The 23,606-nt window shown below is 38.0% G+C and overlaps 1 protein-coding gene across 2 annotated transcripts in view; it reads left to right on the top strand.

Moving 5' to 3' along the window:
• The window catches only part of ST18 (ST18 C2H2C-type zinc finger transcription factor), a gene marked incomplete at both ends in the record, with an annotated part of 167,818 nt that extends 148,610 nt beyond the window's left edge, over nt 1-19,208 (top strand). For both annotated transcript variants that reach the window (XM_082311165.1, XM_082311166.1), the window contains 10 exons: nt 1,624-1,739; nt 4,608-4,670; nt 5,405-5,473; nt 10,526-10,588; nt 10,686-10,766; nt 11,816-12,037; nt 14,092-14,180; nt 15,674-15,777; nt 18,113-18,256; nt 19,068-19,208. In XM_082311165.1, coding sequence (XP_082167291.1) covers nt 1,624-1,739; nt 4,608-4,670; nt 5,405-5,473; nt 10,526-10,588; nt 10,686-10,766; nt 11,816-12,037; nt 14,092-14,180; nt 15,674-15,777; nt 18,113-18,256; nt 19,068-19,208 — 1,092 coding nt within the window. The remainder of the gene's footprint in view (nt 1-1,623; nt 1,740-4,607; nt 4,671-5,404; nt 5,474-10,525; nt 10,589-10,685; nt 10,767-11,815; nt 12,038-14,091; nt 14,181-15,673; nt 15,778-18,112; nt 18,257-19,067) is intronic.
• Nucleotides 19,209-23,606: the final 4,398 nt, after the last annotated feature.

A 23,606-nucleotide genomic window follows, 5' to 3' on the forward strand; every position in this document is an offset into this window, starting at 1 on the left:
TCTGAAGTTTTCTTTAGAAATAAAATTCTAAAAGACTGAAATATATGCTTTTTTTTATTTAAAATAATTACTCAATAATTACTATGAAAGAGTGTTTAGAAAAGCTGAATATATGTATTTTTGCTTTCTATATTTGTAAAGATGAGATTATTCTGAGAAAAACTAACCCCACAAATGTGGTTGCAAAAATCAGTAGTAATTGATATAGCAATAATATGGCATGGTTTCTATATGTATGTGTAGTGTGAGTTTCAGTAGGCAGTAGGTAGCCAGTACCAGAAAGCAGAAGGAAGTCATATTGAGGATCCAGTCTCCAAATAGATAAAGATGAGCTGCCAGAATTGAGGACCATATGGAAGCTTTATCAGAAGAAACACCCCCGCAGAGCTTACAAGTCCCATTAGGCAGAATCTCCATTTTCAGTCCAGATTCTCCTCAGCCCTCCGCTCTGTGTTAACAGCTCTGCAGACATCCCTGCCCCTCTGTCCTGGCACGTTTGTCAGCTGCACAAGCCCAGAGCATCTATGGCACCAGCCCCGTGCGTTTAGCAGGAGCTGGGAGCTTCTCCCCTCAACCACAGGTAGCAGTTTCTGCTCCTACAGACAGTAATCTCTGGGCAATACCTACCTGAGTATTGAAACGAAGTCACAAAACCAACATGAAGTCCCAGAAGGGACTAATACAGATTTGATAATTGATGCTATGGGCTTTGGAGAGTTCTTGAATGACATAATATCCACAGAGCGTCCCTCCAGAAAGGAAATACTTATTCTTCATAAAAATAATAATAATTGAAGGTATTAATTCTCAAAACAGTATAAACCAAGCTATTTTGAAGTGATCAAAGAAGAATTTTCAGAAAACAAAAATGTAATTTCCTTTCAGGACTCCAGATTTCTAAAATGCCTTCCCAAGGGAGTGAATACTCATGGTCCATACCATCCATCAAACAGCACTGCAGCAATGATGATTTTAATCTACAAATAGTAGAAATCAAGAACTACTCTTAGCAGCCTGCTACTAAGAGAATTTCAAAGCGGTTTTGTTCTTATGATTTTTATTTTAACAAGAATCCGCTCTTTGAATAAGATAACAAGTCATTCAATTCAAGAAAGCTTTGTATTTACATATGTTTATGTACAATAGTTTTTTTTTTAAATTTATGATTGTAATTTTGTAATTCACAGTACAATGGTACTCGCTTCAACTGTATACAAAATTCACTAATGTACTTGCACAGAAAAAACAAGAACATACTTGCTGAAGTCTTGTTTGGCTCTATATAGTCAACAATTGCTTTCACTTTCTCTGTGTATTTTTCTTTGGTCTTTATCACCATTTTTTAAATCTAAACCAAATTTTCCCTATGTACAGCTTAAAATAGCATCCCCCTTCAGAAATACTTTCACATTTATACAGTTCAACATTTTTAAATGTCTGCCTATGAGATCCTGAAATTATGATGTACTAAACTTACTTTATCTCTCTCCATCATTTCTTAAGACTTTTTTTTAATGTTTTCCAAGAGATTATCTTCTTGCCAAAGCAAGTTATTTGTTGTATATGTGGGAGGTCTTGAAGAGAGAAACCTTCTTTTCGTCAAATTCTCATCTAATATTTCAGAAAGATCCAGTGACCTCTCCAGAAAACATAGAGGAAAAGAAGTATCCAGGAGATGTTTCCCTACCAAGTCCAAAACCCAAGCTCCATTCAAGAGATCTCAAAAAGGAACTCATCACGTGAGTCACAAAAAAATGCCATGTTTTCCTCTGCCGTGCTAAAGACTGACTACAACGTTGTTCTGAGTGGTGGTTTGGAGTAGATTTGCAGGAGCTGAGCAGGGAGACTTGCATGACAGTTCACTGCAGGTAGTTAGTTCCCTATTGTATCAATGCAACTGAGTAGAAGTGAGGTTTGGAGCTGAGACAAGCCAGGGTAGGCTTGGAGGTCTGGACAGATTCATGACTAATGCTATACTGGGTATCACTCCTTATTCCTCAGATAGACAGGTAACAAGGGGGCAACAGCTCCTTCTACAAAACACACAGTTTTGTAGTGTGCTACAGATTGGCTGTGCTGATGCTTACATAATTAAATAAACCTTATCTGGACAATCATCATTATAGATCCACTGTTCAGAGTTTATGGAGAAGTGCCGGGGAAAGAGGAAACATGCGAAGTTCATAAAACACAAGACAGGAGCTGCCCCACGGTTTTCCAACCTGTACAAAATCTGTGTTTAAGTTCTTCATCTGCTTTATTCAAAGCAGAGTTAGTTATTCTAGCCTGCTGAAAATCCAGTGGATGCACAAATTCACACTCTGGGAGAATAGGCTAATACTCTCTTTTCCCCGGTACAGAGACTCACATGCTCTTTTTTAAGCTCCAAAACTTTACTATTAGAACTGCAAAGAAAACAGGATAATTCCATTAAATCTTTCTGCACGCAACAGCTTGTTTCAGTTTAGAATCCTTTCAGTAAAATTGTCCCAACCAGCTCATAACACCAGTCACTTTTCAAAATCTCATCTAGGCTCTTCACAAAACCCCTTTGGATTCACATCAACACCACTATATCAAGAGTGTTTTCACTATAATAGTCTACTAGGACTTAGCAATCATTTATACCACTTTTCTTTCTGTCCCAAACCAGACTAGGTCTCTCTAGACAAGTGTATTCTGTATCACTTAGTGATGATAGCCCCTAACATATCACTGCAGGCTCACCCGTAAATAAATTAGTCGCATCCCGTCACCTTGTGTCCTGCTCCCCAGACTCAGTGGCACTGAATCAGTTAGATCCGCCTCTGTCTCTAGAAATTACATTTCCCTGGGGCAAGCTGCTGTGAAGAGTGATTCTTTCGCCTCATGCCGTGCAGTCTGCATGTTGTCTACTCTCCACATTATATCTGCAGTTGTAGTTCATGACCTAAATTGCTACAGGTCAGGTTTGTTTTGCCTCTTCTAAAACAAATGCATACAAAAATCACTGAGAGTTTATTTCCTGAAGACTAATGGATTTTCTTTTGTAATATTTATTCCTTTGTGATATTGACCTGTTTTGAGATGTCTGTAAAATACTTTTCTACTCTCCTAAATAATAATTCCCAGAGTATTTACAAGGGCAATGATCAGCTTACAGTGGTTTTACTGTATTATTTTCAAACAGTGGGCAGAAACAGGTATCTAAAATTTAGCTGTCCAGAAAATTAAATAAGAAATAGTTTTAATTTATCAGAAGAATCTATAGGTAGTATAGGGAACAGACTGCATTTTTATGATCCCATTGAGCTCAGAACTGGTACAGAACAATTCAATACAGGTGGCTCCATCATGAGGAAGTTTTTAAAATGACATAAGCACTTGCAGAAAAAAAATTCTGCCATGGTTAGCTCAGTTGCAGTGAACTAATTTATAAATACCACTTCCTAGCATTTGCTTTCTATTTTTCCATGTTAATTCTTTTGCCCATAACTGCATTGCTCAGGTTGAACTGGGCTGTGAAAATGAGGCTGATGTCTTCCTAAGGCTTCTTTACAGATTTGAAAAAGTTCCTAGCACTCTGCTAGCTCAGAGAAAATAGCCAGGTGAGGATCTAAGGTACCCCTTACTCGTTACTATGGAGCACCAGCTAAAAGTTTTTATACAGTTTCTGCTTGCTCTACTTATCCATGGGCCCAGTGAAAGAAGACACAGCCCTTTATAGGGTGACTCCGAAGGTTTGGTGTTAGTGTTGTAAAATACTGTAGAAAGGTATACTTAATTCACCCCCCACCTCTCCCCCGCCATGCACAAATTGCATTTTTTTATATCTTTGTCCTCTTGCAGAGGACTGTATCCCAATTTGATAAATGAGCTCAATGCTATGACTGAAGAAGGGCTGAGGAAAAACAGAAGCTATACCATCTTCTCCAGGTCAAACACACCTCCATCTCTTGGCATAAAGGGACATATTTGTTGTGCTAACTGTACACCACCTTTGTATCACTTCTCAGTTCAGCTGAGAATCATCTTCGGAAACTTTTGTGCTCATTCTGAACTTCAGCTATGTGAGCTTGACGTGCTTTCTGTTCTGCAAGCAACTGTAACACCTAATTTTTCACTTATGTCAGCAAATAAAGATTGGATGTGTTTCTAAAAAAGGTGGCTCATTTTAGTCAGAAGTCAAGGGAATTATTTTGAATATTACTGTTCTCTGGCCTGTGTTATACAGGACATCAGATCAGAAACTTCATCCCTAACATTTGTGAATTCCTGTCAAAATTTGATACCAGTAATGAAACTGTCCATTTAATAAACCAAGTCGTAACCAAAACATCTACACAAAACATGGTGGTTTCACATTATATAGATTAAAAAAATAAGGTTTTGACTCCTTTGCATGGTGGAAACAGAAAAACTTTTTTCCATCTATGCTTCAAGTAATAATTGAAAACTAGAAGTGCCATGCAAGTTTTGCTAGTTTTCTCTAGTGTAATGATAGTGTTGAGATGTATAATGATGAATGTGATTGCCCTAAGGATCATTACGTAATTCACTGCAGGGGAGGGTGATCTATGTGGTGTAGTATACATACTCTAATTTCTCATTGCATCTTCTTTGCATAGCTGTCCAACTCCAGGATGTGATGGTAGCGGTCATGTAACAGGAAACTATGCTTCACACCGCAGGTAAGAAAAAACAGGAAGCCTAAAGCAGGAAATAGAGCTAGTTTTAGCTATTGTCATCTTTGAATATTTTTATACTAACCATGGATAAAGTAATTTGCAGAAAATAATCCGTACAGAAATGTGGCTGGTTTTCCTGATTTTGTTACCTTTTGTGAAGGTCTGGGTTCAATATATTGATGGAGTTAAGCAGCATATGCTTATTACTGTAGTTGCATGTCTTAGCTGAGACCTGCAGATAAGTTGTTTAGTAAAGTTTTAATTTCCCTAAGTGTACAAGCACTTTCTATGAATGGCTTTGAAATTTATAGAACTGCTAACATAATCTGAGGATGCTGAATATTTTTCTTATAATAGCCTACTGTCAACCTAGGGGTTGAAATAATAATTTCCTACCTTTCCTTTTGGGAGCAGGACGGAAGCAGTTTCTGCCTTTTGCTAGCCACGTGGACCAGATGCTCTACCTGCCCTTCATGTAGGCAACATAAAGGAAAGACTGTGTACCACTGCTTCCCCATGCAAAGCTTTACAGGGGCTTAGAAACCTTTGGCCCTGACTGTATATCTTTCCAGTAATTTAAGAACTACAGCCTGATATTGGCTGCTCCTCCTTTGCCAAGAGCAAATATTTGAGGATCTCTTTATTCCCATTCTAAGTCATAGATTGTCTGGAGGTTGCTGTTTTAAGAAAAAAAATGTTCTGTTTTAATAAAACATTTCACATTATTCTTTTTTCAGTGTTTCTGGGTGCCCATTAGCTGACAAGACATTAAAATCCCTTATGGCTGCTAACTCTCAGGAGCTTAAGTGAGTATTGATAATAGTACCAATGTTATTGTTATTTATCTTCGATCAAGATGTTCCCTACATTAATGCAGTTTTTCATTTGAATTGCTCTAAATTACATCAAACCTTTGTCCAAAATTTGAAGTGAATTGGTTTGAAAGCTTTTGAGTGAAATAGTTTAATTTTCGCCATTTGCCTTTCTTCATTTTTGTACCCCTTCATTTTCATGAATTAATCAGGACCTGGGGGAAAAAAATGTAAACACTAGGAGAGATGCTGCTTTCACAGTATTTCTGAATCAGAGAGAAATAGAAAATATGTAACATGTAGGACAGATCTGGCAAATAACTCAATCTGATCCAGTCAGAATAAATTAGAATTATTTAGTTAGAAATAAATCTAGTTAGAATAAATCTAAAAACGAGACCAGAACTCCTGCAAATCATTTTTTATCATTCACTACCATATACTATGAGTTTAATGTCACTGAAGCAGACATCAAGTCATATGATTTTGTGCTGGCATAATTCTCACCACGAAATGTCACTTACAAAAGGACTGTGCAGGCTCTGCTATATAGACAGATGTATAGGGACATATGAATATTTCAAAAATCTGTAGTCAAGAGAGGCACTGGCAACCAGTCATCTAGTTATTGAATTGGCTTTGTCAATAAGGATGTGGGGAAGAGGAAAGGATAATTAGAGTTCTTTCATAGCTTTCCCTCTGCAACTTGTAAATTGGATCCCATAATAGATGGCTTGGAAAAACTCATGAATGCGTGTAAAAAGGGGAGAATCCTGTGACTGTCCTTTCTGTCCTTTAGGTTCATCCCCAGTCCAGATAGAAGAAAATAAAGTCTGATCATGGCACTATTATGCTGTTCTAATACTATTAATAAGAGTGACTACATTTAGGCTTGACTCAGTGTTTAGTCACAAATTAGCTTATTCAGATCAAATGTTAGTGGTCTCATCTTCTAGTCCAACAACTTGACTTATAAACAAAATGCTGAACTGATGGTAGCTATGGAGTTGAACCTGCTGGAGATGCAGCAAAATGGCAAAGAAAGGCTATTTATATGGGCAACTGTTCAAAGAAGATTCCAAAGCCAGCAGGTAAACTGACACACTGGCACAAGGCTTCAATTTTTCCATCTCAGAGTCTCAAAGGTATAAAATTTAGGTTTAGTTTGTTTTAAAAAGAGCAGCACAAGAAGCAAGGAACTGACTTCCAAAAATGCTGACAAATTTGAAATCATTTGCTGAGTCATATATATTTGTCCCTGCTTTCGTTGGCTTTCTGCCATACATAGACACTCACACAAATATTTTGAATAGTTGCTCCTCATGCAGAACCCCCCCCCCCCCATATTCATGTGTGAATAAGGAAATTTGCATACCAATATGGTTATTTTTCCACTAAAGCTTCTAGAGTTTTGGTCATGCCATAAGGAAAGAAGAGCAACAGCATATGACTTAAATGACAAACCGCACACTGTACGCCATGTATAATAAGTGAGTTGTGAAAGACAAAGTCAAAGTTCATGAACATTTCACAGACAGAAATATGTTGCATAACACACTTAGCATTTAATTTCAATTAACTAGAAAAAGAGCAAAAATCAAAATCTGTTCACAGACAATTTGCAAAAGGAAAATGGGCTAAATAAAATTATTTTCCACAAATGTACCACCTTATTTTAGCTTCCTGCAAACATTGTTCAGGTGAAATTTAAAAGATAAAAACCTCTGCTTTTGATAAGTATTGGCTAAATGAAGTCATATGCCAAAACTGCAATCATACCTGCACTGCTATAGTACAGTGATATCAATAGTTAATTTTACTGTTGCTGTGTGAGCAGAGGGCATAAATGCTCATAGAATCAGGCCACGAAAGTACCCTCATGTAGTTAGGCATGAATATGAAAAAGCTGTGTATTTTTTCCAACTGTTATTCACGTTTAATTTGCCAGAATCAAGATATGATTTTGGCTTTAATTATGAAACTCTAAGCCAGCAAAGATACAAGGCTTCCATGTGATCTACAGTTTGGAAATAAGGAAGATATGTTCAGAAAGTGAGCCTTTGAGTCAGATTCAAGAATTTTTTATCTGAGGGTTCTTGCTTACACAGAGCAATCTAAGGTGGTCAAATTAAAACATACTAAAGTTGATGATGACTCATAGATTTTAAAGCTATAAGGGAGAATTATGACTGATTATCCTACTTCACCAAAGAGCTGCTTATCAAGCCTTAAAGAATTTTAAAAGTGTACTTTAGAAAGTTCAGAAACTTTAAGGAATAGGTAGCCAGTCCTATCCTTAGACAAGTTGTTTCAGTGGTTTTATGTCAATTTTAGGAGAAAGTCTAGCAATTCTTCTAGATAGGTTTCACACAACACATTGATACTGATCCATATTCCCTAGACAGTATGACATATTTTAGTCAATAGTTTTCTCAGCTGACCTCTGTGGGTTTGCCTTAACTAAAGTTCATATCCAACCATCTCCATGAGTTTTCCAGGGAGTAAAAGTACCAGAAATGCTCCTAGATCTGCAGCTTAATGTATCAATTTTACGTGCAGTTGTAGTTCATTTACCTAAAGATAAAGCAACCCTGTTGGAGAAGGGAACAAAATAGAAAGTACTCAATGCACAGTTATCAGAATTTCTGTGTGAAATCAGTGAGAGATTTGTTCTTCGAAAACAAACGATGAATTGTAAAAGAATCTGTAACCTACACCCACTTGAGAGTTGATATCTTTTAGCTTGAGCTCCTGAGGCCTCTGGCCCTCCAATGTAAATCTGATTTTCTTGGCTCTGCACAGGAATCCAAACCAGAGGATGACTCCCTAAGCTGGGGCACCAGTCCAAACTCATCAGCCAGTTAAAAGCTGATGAAGATCCACAGTATTACTGACTGTAAGGCAATACATTGTTGGTGTATCTTGTATTGTGGAATTTCACAATCCATACAAAGATATAACCAATATTTGGAAAACCCAACCCAGTGGTCAAGCTTAGGAGTCTTGTTAGTGAAGCTTCTTACTAATTTGTCAGTAGTCCACCTGAAATACCATCTTATAATTTCATCAGTATTGATAATACCTCAGCCTCAAATCTTTAATGACCTCAAGAATACCTTGGACTCTAACCTGATTGTGAAATCTAACTGCTGCCAGAAGTGGTAAATGCAGATGGAGAGATTTAAATTTAGTTCAGTGTCTTTTTTAAGTCCATAACTCTCAACTCATGATCTGAATGTCTCCCACAAAGAGCTCTTACTGAATTAAAATCCACCTCCAGTCTATGCAGACAGCTCTTCCATCTGTGATCATCTGATAAAACAAGTAGCCAAAATTAATACCCATAGTATTTGGCAGGTGTTCTGGATTTACTTGTGAGCATTCACACTCTCCAGACATCTGCCCTTGCTGCCCGCTCCACATGACATTGTGCCCAGTCCTTGTCCCACACTCAGGTCAACATTTAGCTCTACACAGTTGAACATATCTGGCACTCTGCAACCCACACCTTTACCTTCGCTGTCAGTGTGAGGCATGTCATTCTGCCAAAATATTTTGTTCAGAAAATGTCATCATGAAATGTTTTGACATCTTTAAAAAAAAAAGTCTCCCCTTTCTTCAGTTGAAATTATTTGCTGAATTCTACTTGAATAAGTGAATAAATTTGGTCATGTCCAAAAGAAATCACATTTTTGACAAATTAATTGTTCGCAGAAAAATAGTTTTAAATATTCTGTGAAGAGATACACCTGCACACTCAGATGTGATATTACAATTATATTTGTAGGTATTTTCCATGTCAGCCTACCAATGACTAGATTAAATCACCCATCTCCTCACCTCAGGAAAGATTCAGTAACAACTGAGACCCTTAAGAGTATTGAACAATGCAAGTTTCCTTAATGGTTCATTACAAGATTACTTGGCACAACACTTTCTGTAAATCTGATTCTCTGTAAAAATCATAACATTCAAAAGGCCCTTAGGGATGCTTAGCATAAGAACTTTGTGCTGTATAATACAGAAACACAGAAATGGCTGGCATAACTTCTAAAGGTAAATACTTCTTTTCTGCTGCTTTGCATGCTGCGGTGCGTTCTCTTCTCTTAACAACAAAACAAACCCACACACACAAGAAATAAAATAGCCTTAAATGAAAAAAAAAAAAAAAAATCTGAACTTCTGAGATGGTAGGTGCTACCAGTAAGGTCCTGGTCCAAACCCCACAGAAGTCAGTGGAAAGGTCTACTGGATCCAGTAGGCTTTTGGAGCACTTTCTTCATGTATGACCAGCAAGCAAGAAGCCCACCCTCTCAGACCACTGGCAAAAACACAGTAACAGGCAGGTTTGTTTCTTTTCATTGTATGGATGTTTTAGTATTAAACATTCATACTTGAAAAGACTTGTTTGTTGCACACACACACAGAAACCCCTTAACTATGAGACATAAGCATAATCCAATTGCCAAGCTGAATACCCAGTTGAATCTAGTGCTGGAAAGATATGGTCCTGTTGTATGCTTACAGTGCTAGAATATACAAATTATTAAATTCAAATTCTGGCTGTCATCTACTGATGCCCAAAAGTAAAACTGCTTCTCTGCTTCTGTTTGCCCCTTCTGTAAATACTGGCAAAATGTTTATTTATATCTGTACCTGAAAACATCAGAAGAATAACAAACAAACAAACACATAACAGTAAATTTACAAATAGATCTATATCAAGCTGCTTTTTTTTTTTTTTAATGTTCATCCTATACAAGGAAAAATGTTTGGTGTAAAGTGTTATGAACTAATTAAATCTACACATCATATGCAATATATTTCACATTCCTTACTAAAACTCTGTTATAAAAAAAAAAAAAAAAAAAATGAAAGGAGTCTGCTCATTAAAAAAAAAAAAAAAAATCAGCAAGAACTCGTTTTAATTATTCAAAACAAGCTCCACTGTTCTTTCTTCCACCCCAGACAAAATGTAGATTTACTACATTATTTACTGTGTACCTTTGAAGCCATATTTTGTAAGCTCCCTGTATTATTCCATAGGTGCCCAACACCTGGCTGTGACGGCTCTGGCCATGTGACAGGGAACTATGCATCCCACAGAAGGTAAAAACTGTCCCCCATTGCACAGGATTGCAGCACTCGGGGTTCTCAGCAAGCAGCAGCAGAAAGAGGTGGCTTTTATTCTGTGTGCTTCTTTCAGTTTATCTGGTTGTCCTCGTGCCAGGAAAGGAGGTATCAAAGTGACTCCTACCAAGGAAGAAAAAGAAGACCCTGAACTTAAGTGAGTACAAAAGCAGAGGTCTACCACCAGTGAAGGGGGAAAAAAGCCCGTAAGAGCTCAGGACTTGAGGCATCATAGGAGACGCCCCACTTAATCTGAGCCACATGAGAATATGGCCTAGAGCTGGAGCCAAACCAAGTGTTTCTGCTTGTAGTGAAGCTGGTGGAGTCCATCACCTTGGAGCTTAAACAGTGAGGAAAGATTGCTACATCTGCTTGCATTGGTCCAATTATTTTAAACAGTGCTATGAAAGTGCCACTTGGTTGGAAAATTTGGCAAAATGAAGGAAAACAAATTATTTCTGCCTGTAGTGAAATCTTAACATGTCAGCTAATTAAATCAGAGTGACACCTTAAAAATACGTCCCAGAGATATTAAATATATCTCATGTCTTTCTTCTATAAATAAATTAAAATTTCACTTAAAGTGAAAAATGGAAACTCAGTAGAGATTCACTACATTCCTGACTTCACTGCACGTTCCATTAAAATCAGTAAATTATAACTGCCAGAATATAGGTATGAAGATTTAGTTGCACACAATGTTGTTCTTAATACTTGCTAATGATCTATGAGAGGCTGCATAACCCTGACAGAACAGTGCAAAAAAATCCCAAACCTTTCTTTGCAAGTATTTGCATGAAATTATGCAAGTTTTCCAGGTACAGGAACCCACCCTCTGCTTCATGCCAGAAACCTAGACAGAGGGGACAGAATGTCGACTTTCCATGCACTTGTAGAAGTGTGATTTATTGCCTGTAATAGAATTTCAATTTTCTTTTCTGGTAAAATGCTATCTAAATGAATGTTTTAGCTTCTTAGGCAGTATGACTGTAGTTTAAATTGCCTAATCTTAAGATCAGCTGAACCCCCATAACTCAGCTTGACATGAATTGGATGCTCAGGTACAGTGTGCCTCCAGGGACCGAGTCTTAATCCATTAATGCAAAGTGGCACAGGCAGCTGGAATTATTTTCTCAGACTTTCTTGAGACTGTCTTCGCTTGCTCTCTCCAGTGAAAACGGGGGTTCTTTTGCTGTGTTTCTGTAGATGTCCAGTGATAGGCTGTGATGGCCAAGGTCACATATCAGGTAAATACACTTCTCATCGCACTGCTTCTGGTTGTCCTTTGGCTGCCAAGAGACAGAAGGAGAGTCCCGTCAATGGGTCTTCACTATCCTGGAAACTGAACAAACAAGAGCTGCCACACTGTCCTTTGCCAGGCTGCAACGGGCTGGGTCATGTTAATAATGTTTTTGTCACCCACAGAAGGTATAACTTTGTGTTTTCTCTTTTTATTTTTCCTTAACATTGCACTGTTGAATTGGCAACATGTGAGGTTACAGTCTGAATAAACTGTGCTGAAGTCTTTTAAGTAACAACATAGTTTACATTGCAGCTGAAGTAATATGATTCAGAATAACTTTCAGAGAGTTGGGATCAACTTTTTACTCTTTTTCTATGTTCCCATTGTAGTATGACTTTCCAAGATCTTTTCCAGATTAGCACAGTTTCTGTATGGTTTAAAATTTAATAGAGTTCTTTCCTAGGCAAATATGGAGTTGTATCTGTACATCTTTTACAGAAAATGCAAATATCATTGAAATGTCAGCAGAAAAGATTTAGCAAGAGCAATGGCTGCATTCATTTAATCTTTCTACCAGTGGAAAAGCTGTTTTCATAAACTATATTTAAATAGCTAGAATCACACAAAAAAGTAAACATGTAGAACTCATATAGATTACACAAGTTTGAAGTTCTAACAATCTTACAGAGAAAACTATCCTTAGAAAGCAGGAATCACACATATAAGCAGTAACAACAAACAGTACAATTTTATATATCGCTGTGAAAACATTAGTATAATTTGACCATGTTCAATCAATACTACTCAAAGAATCTGGCTATGGCATCTGAATTAATACCTGGCAAAGTTTGGTCTTCTGTCTGTAATAGGAATTAAGTCTATATTCTGTACCTTCTTTGCTTTCTTTCTGAACCAACTTCTCCAATACAAGAATGTCCAAGGTGACTTGAACAAACTCAGTCAGTGTTATCCTGACTTTACGATCTACATCCCACATTAAAGTCTTTACATTAGGACACTCCTGTAAACTGGGGCTAATTAAGCAAATAACATAAATAGCATGTTAGCTGGTTGCAACTCATACTACAGATGATTTCTGTCCTACATAAGGCTGGATCACACTCAAGATCATGTTAGTTAAAATGAGGTAGTAAATATAGCTGTGAGATATGATAACCTTTCCTAGGACATTTGAAACCTAACAAGTAATCCATGGCTTTGAGACATGCTTCCAGTTAGTTATCTGTTCTGGGCAGAGATACTAAGCAGCATTTTAGAATTGGAGAACTAGCATCTTTCCCTGCATAGCTTTTAGCTAAGCCAGTGTGAAGCTAACTTTAACCTGCAAAAGCTTTTTTTTTTTTTTTTTCATGTGGAAACACCATATCTGTTAGAATTTTTGTTTTTAATTTCTACACACACACAAAAATCAACCATTTTCCTGTGGAACAAAATTTTCCTTCACCTTTACTTGGCTACATCTGAATACAAATCCTTCTGCCAGTTCTTCAGCATATGGGTATTTCTCCTTTGTTATTTATAAAGATAGTATTAAGACAGTGCAATTCATCTTAGCCCTTTAGTGGGCTATAAAAATTGCCTCAGATAATTACCAGCTGATGAAATTGTAAGCTTTGAAATAGCAAAACGTAATTTAATGTGAACAGTGGTTAAAAAGCAAACTGACTATATAATAGAACCATTCAAAAAAGCTGTTAGAGTCTATAGGGTATATCCAGAGTTATTATTGTATTGATCATTATTATGTATCAACAAAATGATACAATAGTTGTGCACCGTGGAAATCATCCCATTAACTAATTGTTTTTTAGGATAGTAAACTTGCAATTTTAAAGGACCATACTGCCCGTCTCCTCTGGAGCACAAGCCCTCAATAAAAACAACAGAGACTTTTTATTTATAAGTGTTGGAACTTCAAGAATTCTGTAAATGCATCTTCACATAACTTAGCAGTAGCTGCCACTGCTATTTTGATTATTCTGATATATGCTTAAGAGTTGTTTACTTATAGGTTGAGATTTCTGTGCCAATTTTCAAGCTGGAATATACAGTTAAATGGCTCTTTATGAGTTATGTCATTCCCCGAAGCTGTGCTATAATGGAGATACTGATGTGACCTTAGGTACAGAGGTCTGTCCAAGTGCATGATAATATTGCCTGAAAGGATTGTTGCCATTTTCAAGTGGGTGCTAATGTTTTTTTTTCCTATCCGTTTCAGCCTGTCTGGTTGTCCTCTGAATGCACAAGCCATAAAAAAGGGCAAAATTTCGGAAGAATTAATGACTATCAAGCTTAAAGCAAGTGGTGGTAAGGAGATATGTAAAAGATGATGACATCTATTTAGCTAGAAGGGCCCTGACTCCCATTTATACTTATGCTCCTTTATGCCATTCTGGCATTAATTCTCACTCCTTTCTGTTGTCTCTAGCAATGACAAATCTTGAATAACAAAAATCTTTGCATAAGAGATTATAAATTATTCTCATTTACATCATGATAACATTGAGGCTATGCTCTCATCTTGTCTCAGAGCATTATTTTTTTATTTGGAGATATTTTCAATATTGTTATTACTAATAAATTATTAGTTACAGATCAGGAGGACTTAGCTATCTGATGACTAAGGTAAGAAGGGATAAATATTGTGTGCAGAAATTGACTCCTCTCCCTAACTTGAATACTACATGGTTTAGTATCTGTACAGTACTTGGACAATTTTGCTAACCCAGGTGTAAAGGAACAATTACCAAATAGTTATAGGGGGAAATATGTAGGAGCATCCTTTCTTATACAGTCTGCTTTAGAAAGTTGGGCATTGAGCCAGGATTCAGGGAACTTAGTCTTTATGCCTTCAACTGCTGAGCAAAACAGTTGTGTTATATTGGGCAAATGAGTTTGCTTCCATGTGTCCATGTTTTCACTGGGGCAGGAACTGCTGCTTATAGATTTCCCAAGCTGGCTCCCCAGTAGACTCAGCTCAGGGCTCTAGGTTTTAAGCAGTAACAACAGTGGCACTGTTTGCAGACAGTGGACAGGGCAGAGTTTGTCTCAGAGTGATACTAAGCAGAAAGAGGGGACATGTATTGCCAGCAGCTGTAGCTGCTCAATGCTTTTCAGGACAAGGCTTTCATTAAAGAAAGATTGTTCTTTGCTATCTAACTTGTGGGGATGTAAAAGTCTTCCTTCCTTTTTTTTTTCCTGTAATGCTTGTTAGCTTCCTGACAATTTCCCTTTTGCTGTTATTTAAATTTCCCTACTTATCACATGTAACTAAGGCTGTGCTTCTTGAAGTTATTCTGCACAGATATTTGCCTCCACAGAACGTCTTGCAAGATCAGAAGCAGGTACAGATGAGTTTACTAAAATCAGCAGTTATACTAGTGGAGATGTTACCCTGGGGTGTTCCCTGCAAAACAAGGGGTTGCTGTTACATTTCTTTTAAAACAAAAAAAAACCATTGTAAATACCCTCTCATCTTTTATGATAAACTTACCTCTTTCTGGGCAATTTTTCCTTTCTGTATGCTCCAGCTTGCAGTTGCATGTTGCACTGGAAAAAAAGAATTATGAAACACAAAGACTCAGAAAGCCCCTTCTATGTTTCAGCTCATATAGATGTTTTACAGCTAGGGAAAATTTTGACAGTAAAAGAAAAGTAAGAGGCAATTTAAGGATCAATCATTTGATCAAAAGCTTGTTATTTTCCTCTTGTTCAGTAATAGGTAACGCAGATTGTTGCTCATACATCCATTTACATGTGGACACTTTAAATCTGATATTGGTATTTTCAACTATTTGCAGGTATTGAGAGTGATGAAGAAATCAGACACTTGGATGAGGAAATAAAAGAACTGAATGAATCCAATCTTAAAATTGAAGCTGACATGATGAAACTTCAAACCCAGGTATGACATTGACATGAAAGTTTTACCTTTTCTTATGCTATGTTTAAGCACAATAAATAAATTAAGTGCTACGTAAATGCTACATTTAAACACAGTTAGTCTCCTGTGCACTTGTTTTCCCATCACTCTGTGGCACTTAAAAGTAACAAAATCCTACGTACTTTTTTGTCAAATTTTTGTTTGTTTGTTTTCTGTAAATAAGCAGCAGATTCCTGGGTATTGTCTTAAAGATCTGGTGAATGACAAATTCAGGGCAGTTTGGAGCCAATCTTGGCAAGCAGAAAACCCATATTTACCAAGCAAAACATTCATTTTCCTTTGTTGACCAAAACTCTGTTGACCAAACCATGCAGATCCCATGACTGCGGTCTTTAGGGAGGATATTACCTCTTATCAGCACACTGTAACTCTTAATGAGAGTTGACTTTGTTCTTATGTGTACCTAAGAAAATCTCCCTAGTTCAGTTCACCCACTGTCAGTTATTCAAATAGTTTGAATTTTGCCTCCAGGCAACACCTGGTAAAGAATGGATGCCTTTTGTTAATTTGTGTAGCAGATCAGTTTGACAGAGCTATGGAAAAGAGTCATTCTCTTTCATTCTTTTGTATATCGGAGAGATTAAATTGGCTTTAAGATGCTGATAGTAGTTCTATGGAGTGACCTGAATACGTTCATCCCTACAGAGACTCCTGTATGCACCTGGGAGTTCACCTGGCCAGACTAGGTAAAAGCAAGAGCAGAAGCTTGCTCAATATTTTAGGAATAAGAGTTTAAGAAAAAAGTTCCTAAATGAGATCTGGGAACTGAATATAGAGTCTAAAGTGATCTAAACCAAACTGAGTGTAACCATACGCCTCTGTGTTTGTACCACACTGGAATGTATAGTGTTGATTCATGCTGTTTTTGTAATAATCACGACATGTATGGTCTAAATGAGGGTGAGGTTTATGCCACCTATGCTGGATCTAAATGATCTGGCTTCACACTGCAAAGGTTGCGGGGATATCCATCCCAAATTGCACCGCAGTGAGGGCGGGGGGGTGGGTGTTCATGTCTCAGGACTCCTGTTTCAGTTCTCTCTGGTGATCACTGTGCTGTTTGCACAGAGATCGCCCAGTTTATGCAGTCAGATTTCTTTTCCATGGACTTGCTCCCTGGTGAAGGCAGTCTGAGCAGCAAAGCCTGAACTGAACTACAGCTGAAGCAACAGGTCCCCTACATGGTTTGCTCTATCTCCTTTTAATCTAGCCTGGCCAGGTGTTAGGCTGCAGCGAGCATCCTCCAGAGGAGAGGTTGCAGTGGATCGCAGGCAGGCAAAAAGGGATTCCTCCCCCTGGTGACAGTTTTGATGTGTGAGGGCATGTGAGGAAGGGAAGTAAAGCGGTCACAGCAAGAGACATTCAAGTAGTGCAGAGATGTGCGTCCTAACGAGGAGAGGGTGTGCATAGCATCCATGGACGTGACTCCATTGCTTCGTGCCTTGCAGAGCCGTGGCCAGGCACAAGGGTGGCAGCCCTTGGTTCTGCCCTGCCCTGCTGCCCTGCTGCCCATCATGGGGCAAGGACCTGGGCAGCGGGGAACCAGGCCCTGCCGTTGCTGGCTTCGGTTTTTCAGCACTGCTTTTGACATATAAGCCTTCAGAGCTGAGTATATTCCTAGTGCTCTCACGCTAAAAAGATACCATTTTGGTACCTCGGATGCTTTTTCTTCCTCTTTCCAAAACCCTCATTTCCATTCTGTTGGTTTGAGATCATCTTTCCGATGATTGTTGTGCACTCAACCTCTCAGTTTTCTTTCCACTCTATTTTTCTCTTATTGTTTCCAGCGTGAACTCTGTTGCTAATCCCAGCCAGCCCACAGCTCTACCCTCCACCCAGGAGGGGCAGGAAAGTAGCACAACAGCTAATACCCATGCCCTTGCTATTGTGGTCGATCAGCAGGGATGCTGTAAGAGCAGGAGAGCAATGTAAACATCAGCCTCCTTTCTCCTTCCCTCTGCCAGCCCTGCGGCCACACTCTCCATCGCAGCTCCACACTGACCTTCCCCCCTGGTCTCGTTCCCTCCTCCCACCATGGGGCACCCTCCAATGCCTCACTGCCACAAGGTTTCTCTGTGAACCAGCAGCAAAGTCTATCGGTTCCGAGTGAATAGAACCTCTTTCTTGCTCTGAATATTCTGTGGAGAAGTTATGTCTATCCTAATAAAAACATACCTGAGTTTCAGATCCATTGTGGCCCCTCTTATAATCACGTGACTGTCATTTTTGGTTCAAACTGCAGTTACAATGCTGCCAAAGGTCGGTCTGTGTGTTTGTGCCTGCCTGTGTCTTTTAGATCACATCTATGGAGAGCAATCTGAAAACAATAGAAGAAGAGAACAAACTCATAGAGCAGAACAACGAGAGCCTGTTGAAGGAGTTAGCTGGCTTAAGCCAAGCCCTCATCTCCAGCCTCGCTGACATTCAGCTTCCACAGATGGTAAGACCACAGCCAGCAGCTTCGCACCTTCTTTGAGACTGTTTTGCCAGCACTTGAAGCAGATGAGCAAGCTCAGGGACCAGCAGGAGCACTGGAGCTGCATTAGCAGAGAGCTCTTTTAGCCTAATTTACTTCGCAGAGATGCTGGATCATGAAATCTGTGTGATAGCAGGCGCAGTTGCTTCCAGGGCTGAGGCAGCCCTCGTATTTCTGCCCTGTACTGCACTGTGCAGGAAAGGCTTTTGCCTCATCCCTTCGTATCTCAATGTCCACCCTGCACAAAGAGTGGAAACTTCACACCGAGAATCCTTATTTACCCTGCTCCTAGATCAAAACTTTAACCTGTTTTATACAGGTGATTTTTCTGGAGCCAACAAAGCCCTACCTTCTCAAAAACTCCACGTTCTTGATGTCTTACTTGCAAACGCAGGCCATATCCACAAAGGTACCTGGGTCTCCAGAGTTACAGTCCCCTTTCCCAATCTCAAGAGTGTCGCTGGGAGATCAGGTGAGGACATTTATGGGGATGTCAGCCACAATCCCAGAGCCAAACAGGCCACACTAAAAAAGCAAGTTACACTGACAATAATATCTGCAGCTTCTTTTCTTGCTTGGAGAGTGTGTGGTTCCCCCGGCACATGCAACTCCCTTCATTTCTACAACCCCTCCATTAATTTGGATGGCTGCCCTGTTTATGACTTCTCCCTAGTTACCATATCGCTGCTTTTCCATGCTTTGGGGTTGGGTGTTTGGGGGTTTTTTGGCCTTAATTTTCTCTCCTACAATTATAATCTGTTTTGTCTTCATTTAGGGGCCAATCAGTGAGCAGAATTTCGAAGCATATGTAAATACACTCACAGACATGTACAGCAATCTGGAACGGGACTATTCCCCCGAATGCAAAGCTCTGCTGGAAAGTATCAAACAGGCAGTGAAGGGCATCCATGTGTAGGATGTGAAAGCTGCTGGGCAACAGAAATTACTTAACAGCAGTAAACTCCAGATGGATCTGTTAGGAGTTCATGTACTGCTAAGGGTTGTAGGTTGCCATGCTGCATTTACAATTGCAACATTGCACTAATTTTTTCCCAGCTGACATAAAAAAAAGAATAAACCACAACAGACTATTTGTATTAACAGCAATGCACTCTGTTAGTATATTGTATTTATTTCAGTACAATTTCTTTTTTTTTCTTCTTTTGCACTCAGTTTTTGTAAAGTGAATGTAAAAAGTGTGTGCGACTATTTTTTATATTTTTTATTTATTTCTAATCAAAGAGTTGTTTTTTTTATCTTTTAACAGCATTTTTGCGGCCTGCCATATTTTTACAAATGTGTTTATTAATTTATTTTCCAACGGGATTTTAAATAGACTGAAAAGTTATACTGTAAATTAAATAACTTGCTGGGTTTGTACAGGAAGAAAAAAAAAAAACCTATGAAAGTAACAAATGACTGAACCGTGGTTCTAGTTTTATTTTCCTCACATCCTGCTTTTTTATAATGGCTTTGTATCAGAAATGGGTTTGCGGTAACATGAGATGTGAAGATGCATGGAATGAGAAGATAAATGGTGCCCACTAGTGGGGAACTTGGGCTCTTAAAAGCACAGTATGCTGGAAAACAGTGTGTTAAAGAATACGTTAGCAATAATGAAATATAGCAATCAGCAAAGCACTTGACTTGGCTGTGTGATTTAACCTATGCGAATGATTATTTAAAATGTTTCAAGAGAACTTCAAATTTATTTTACCACTGCAGTTTTTTTCAGAGTTAGCTCATGGAGGGAAATGGCAATTACCTCTAAACAAGAAGGGTAATTTGATAGGACTGGTACTTTTTTAGTACAAGATGCTGAGGTTTAAACCAAGTGACCAGTATTGCTATGGATTTGGATTTGAAAACGCAAACACATCCCAAGCTGAAGGCTTTGTACATAATGAATTGAACACATCTCCCCTGAAATGGCATTTAATACTGGTTTGAACTTAACAGCAGCTGAGAAGGCAGCGGTCTGGAGAAGAATAATACGACTCCAGTGCAACGGTGGTTGCTTTTCTCTTTGAACGAACAGTAGCAACACCGTGACTGGTTTCTCCCATCCTTATTCATTAAGACTAGGCTGATACTGAATTTGTTACCAGTCTTTCAGTAGGGTACCAAGTGCTACAGAGCTTACAGACAGACGGAGTTGGGGACAGACGAGCACTTGCATGGAGGTGCCGGCATGCGCCTCGGTATCTGGTTAGCCTGGGTGTGGAATTCTGAATCCGTCAGAAAGCAGCGGTTGCTATAACAGAGGCAATGTCTATTTCAGGGATTGTAAGTAATTAAGCATTGTTTCAAAAGTTTTTTTTATATTTATTTTTTTTAAGAAAAAGGTATAAACAACCAGCTAAACTGCCTTTTTTGTATGCACACACACCTCATGTGCATATGTGCCTCAGTGTAAATGTATACATGGATCTAGCGTGTGTTTAATTTTTCCGTGCTATAATGAAAGTGTTTATTTTTATTAGCCTCATTTATATTTAGATTGAATATGATGGCATTCACAGGCTTGACATATACAATTATATTATTACTGTTCCTGCACAAAAGTACTATTCAAAAGTGATTCAACTCTCATGCACTGTGGTCACTGTTCTGCATTAGGTGGGGCTTGCTTTTTGTTTGAGGGTTGATTCAACTCTCCGATCTTAGTTTAGACAGGGGGAAATGTATGTTCTTAGGAGCTGTGTTTATTTTTAAATCGATTTTTCAAAAGCTACCATACGTGCTGTCTAATATAAATAGGAGGACACCAAACAAAAATTTGCTATTAAAGTTATTGTTCTTGCTAAAAAAAACAAAAAGCGAACATTTGTTATACTTGTCAAATGCATACAAAATGAGTTCATTCATTACAAAGACTAAAATTTAATTTACTAAATATTTTAACAAATTTGTTATATATTTTATTTAAGTAAAAACAAATCTCTTACTGACCTATGTATTTATTATTATGATTTACTATGGCTTCAGGTTAATTTATCTGTGTTTGGTTGTTTGCTCAGGATGTTCTGTGAAGTATGTTTGTATTTATTTGCCTCCCTTGTACTTGATGTGTTTTGTAATGTGCACTGATTTTTTTTCTTTTTGTTTTTCTTTTTTTGTGTTTAAATGCATTGATGAGCTATACTGTAAATTAGACCTTTTGTAAAGAGCAATGATGTATGCATTTTTTAATTTGGAGTAGTTTGTATACTGTTTCTTCATACAATTAATATTTCTTACATCAAAACAACAAAATTGTGTTCTGTGCTGTACATTTGGTGTATGGTAGGAAATAAAATTGGTAATGAAACATTGCAGCAAGTGTGTCGGGTTTTTTAGCCTCTAGATGCCAACTTGTATTACACTTTCTTAACTGCACCTGGCACTATACAATGTGTCAGATGATTTACTTGCTTTGTGTACAAAATGTGTCATCCCTGTAAGTAAATTTCTGGTATAAATAATTTAATTAGTGTTTTGCTTTGTCAATTTGAAATAAGGAGGAGAAAAATGGAACTGCTGAAGAGGTCCTTTTCACTTCTGAAGGGAAAAAAAATCAAGACAATAATCACTGCATTATTTAATGCATTCTTTTCTTGGCAGTTGTAGACTTCATTTATACTGATAAAGTACAGGATTTGTGCTGACCTTTAACAGCTGCTAAATGATGTTTAAACATAAAAGCCATTGTAAAGTTTCCAGCAGTTCGGAACCGCCCACTGTCCCAGTGCAATTTTCTGCTGAGATTTGCAGTGCTTAGACATTGCACAAATAAAAATCTGCTGGTTTTAGAAAGACAATATTTCCAGTATCTAATGGACTTTCTTTTTTCACTGCTCATTGTAGCGAAAACAGGCCAGTTTTATTTAGGACGCATGCTAATGGCTTCAGTAGTATTTCTTGTCTCAGATTCCAGCTTCCCATGGATAGACCAAGAATAAATTTCATTTAGAAAATCAGGTAAATTTAAAGCCCATAAAGTAGCTGGTAATTATTTATTTTAATAGACATAATTAGATAACCAGAATGGACTCTGCCACTAGAAAAACTGACATGTCCTGCATTTAAATAGAGCAGAGGTTCAAAATTCGGATCATGACATGAATCCTGGATACTCACAAATCTTGCTGAGTTTGGACCTATAGAGTCAACAAAGAACTGGAATGGAGACAGATCTGTCCTGGTGAGCCCTGCTCCACTGGGGTTCAGAGTTTTCTTTGCTCTAGGACACTTATCGAAGGACAGCATGAATTGGTTCTTAAGCAATTTATAGTTACTTAAGTAATATTTCTTAATGGATATAAAATAATATTTTTTCAGGGTCCTTTAAAATTCCTGTTTAACTTTAGCTGCAGACCTTCAGGTCAGCAGGCACTAATGGGATAGTGTCTTCTCACACATCACAGATGAAGCAGTAACAGGTCTCCCTTAGCAATGTGCCTTAATGCTAAACAGATAAAGACTGAGGCCAACAGTTTGATTTTGTCTGAGCACCTAAATTCAAATTACAAATTTAGAAGGCCTTATTGTCAGACAGGCAGCTCCCCCTAGCTTGTTTTTTAAAGATCTATACTAATTCTGACTATCTGCTGTTTGTAAGATCGGGGGAGGGCTGTGGTATGAGGATGATAGGCTTTATGTAACCTAAGAAAACAATGCTGTATTCTCAAACGTTTCCAGCAATCTGAGACAGGGACTGTGAGTAAAGAAACACTTTTCCTAGTGGTTTTGGATAGGAAATATGATATCCACAGTTAATTGATTAAATTATTATTACCTAAAGAGGGTTCCTGCATTCATCTTTAAACAACTTACTCTGATAATGTTTATTTCAGTGTTGAAATGGTCTTTCTCCATTAACAAGAATAATGTAAACAGTTAAGCCATATTCATTACTAAACTAACACAAGCCGGGAGGGGACACAACCAAAACAACAAAAAACGTTGTGCTTGAAATAACCTTTCAAATCATTTCCATCTTCTGAAGTTTCCATTTTTAATAATTGTTCTGTACCTATGCCTAGAGAAGGGGGAAAAGTGTTTAATACAGTAAAAATATATAAATTCTGTTGATTGAATTAACTTGAATGGAATTGAAGCTTTAAGTATCAAAGAGAAGGAAGGGGAGCAAGAACAGTCAACATTTGCTGTCTTATCGGCTCAGGAAGTCTATCCCGTCTCTTAACTAATCATGACGAAGGTTTTTGAGTCTACGGTATAGAAAACAGAATCTGTTTTCTACTGAAGTCTTATTTCTATTCACTAATTAAGCACCTCTTCTTTCCTGCTGGCTTAGTATATCTATCTAATTATG

This window comes from Platalea leucorodia, assembly GCF_965183815.1.
Source record: "Platalea leucorodia genome assembly, chromosome: 1".
In the NCBI taxonomy this organism is placed as follows: domain Eukaryota; kingdom Metazoa; phylum Chordata; class Aves; order Pelecaniformes; family Threskiornithidae; genus Platalea; species Platalea leucorodia.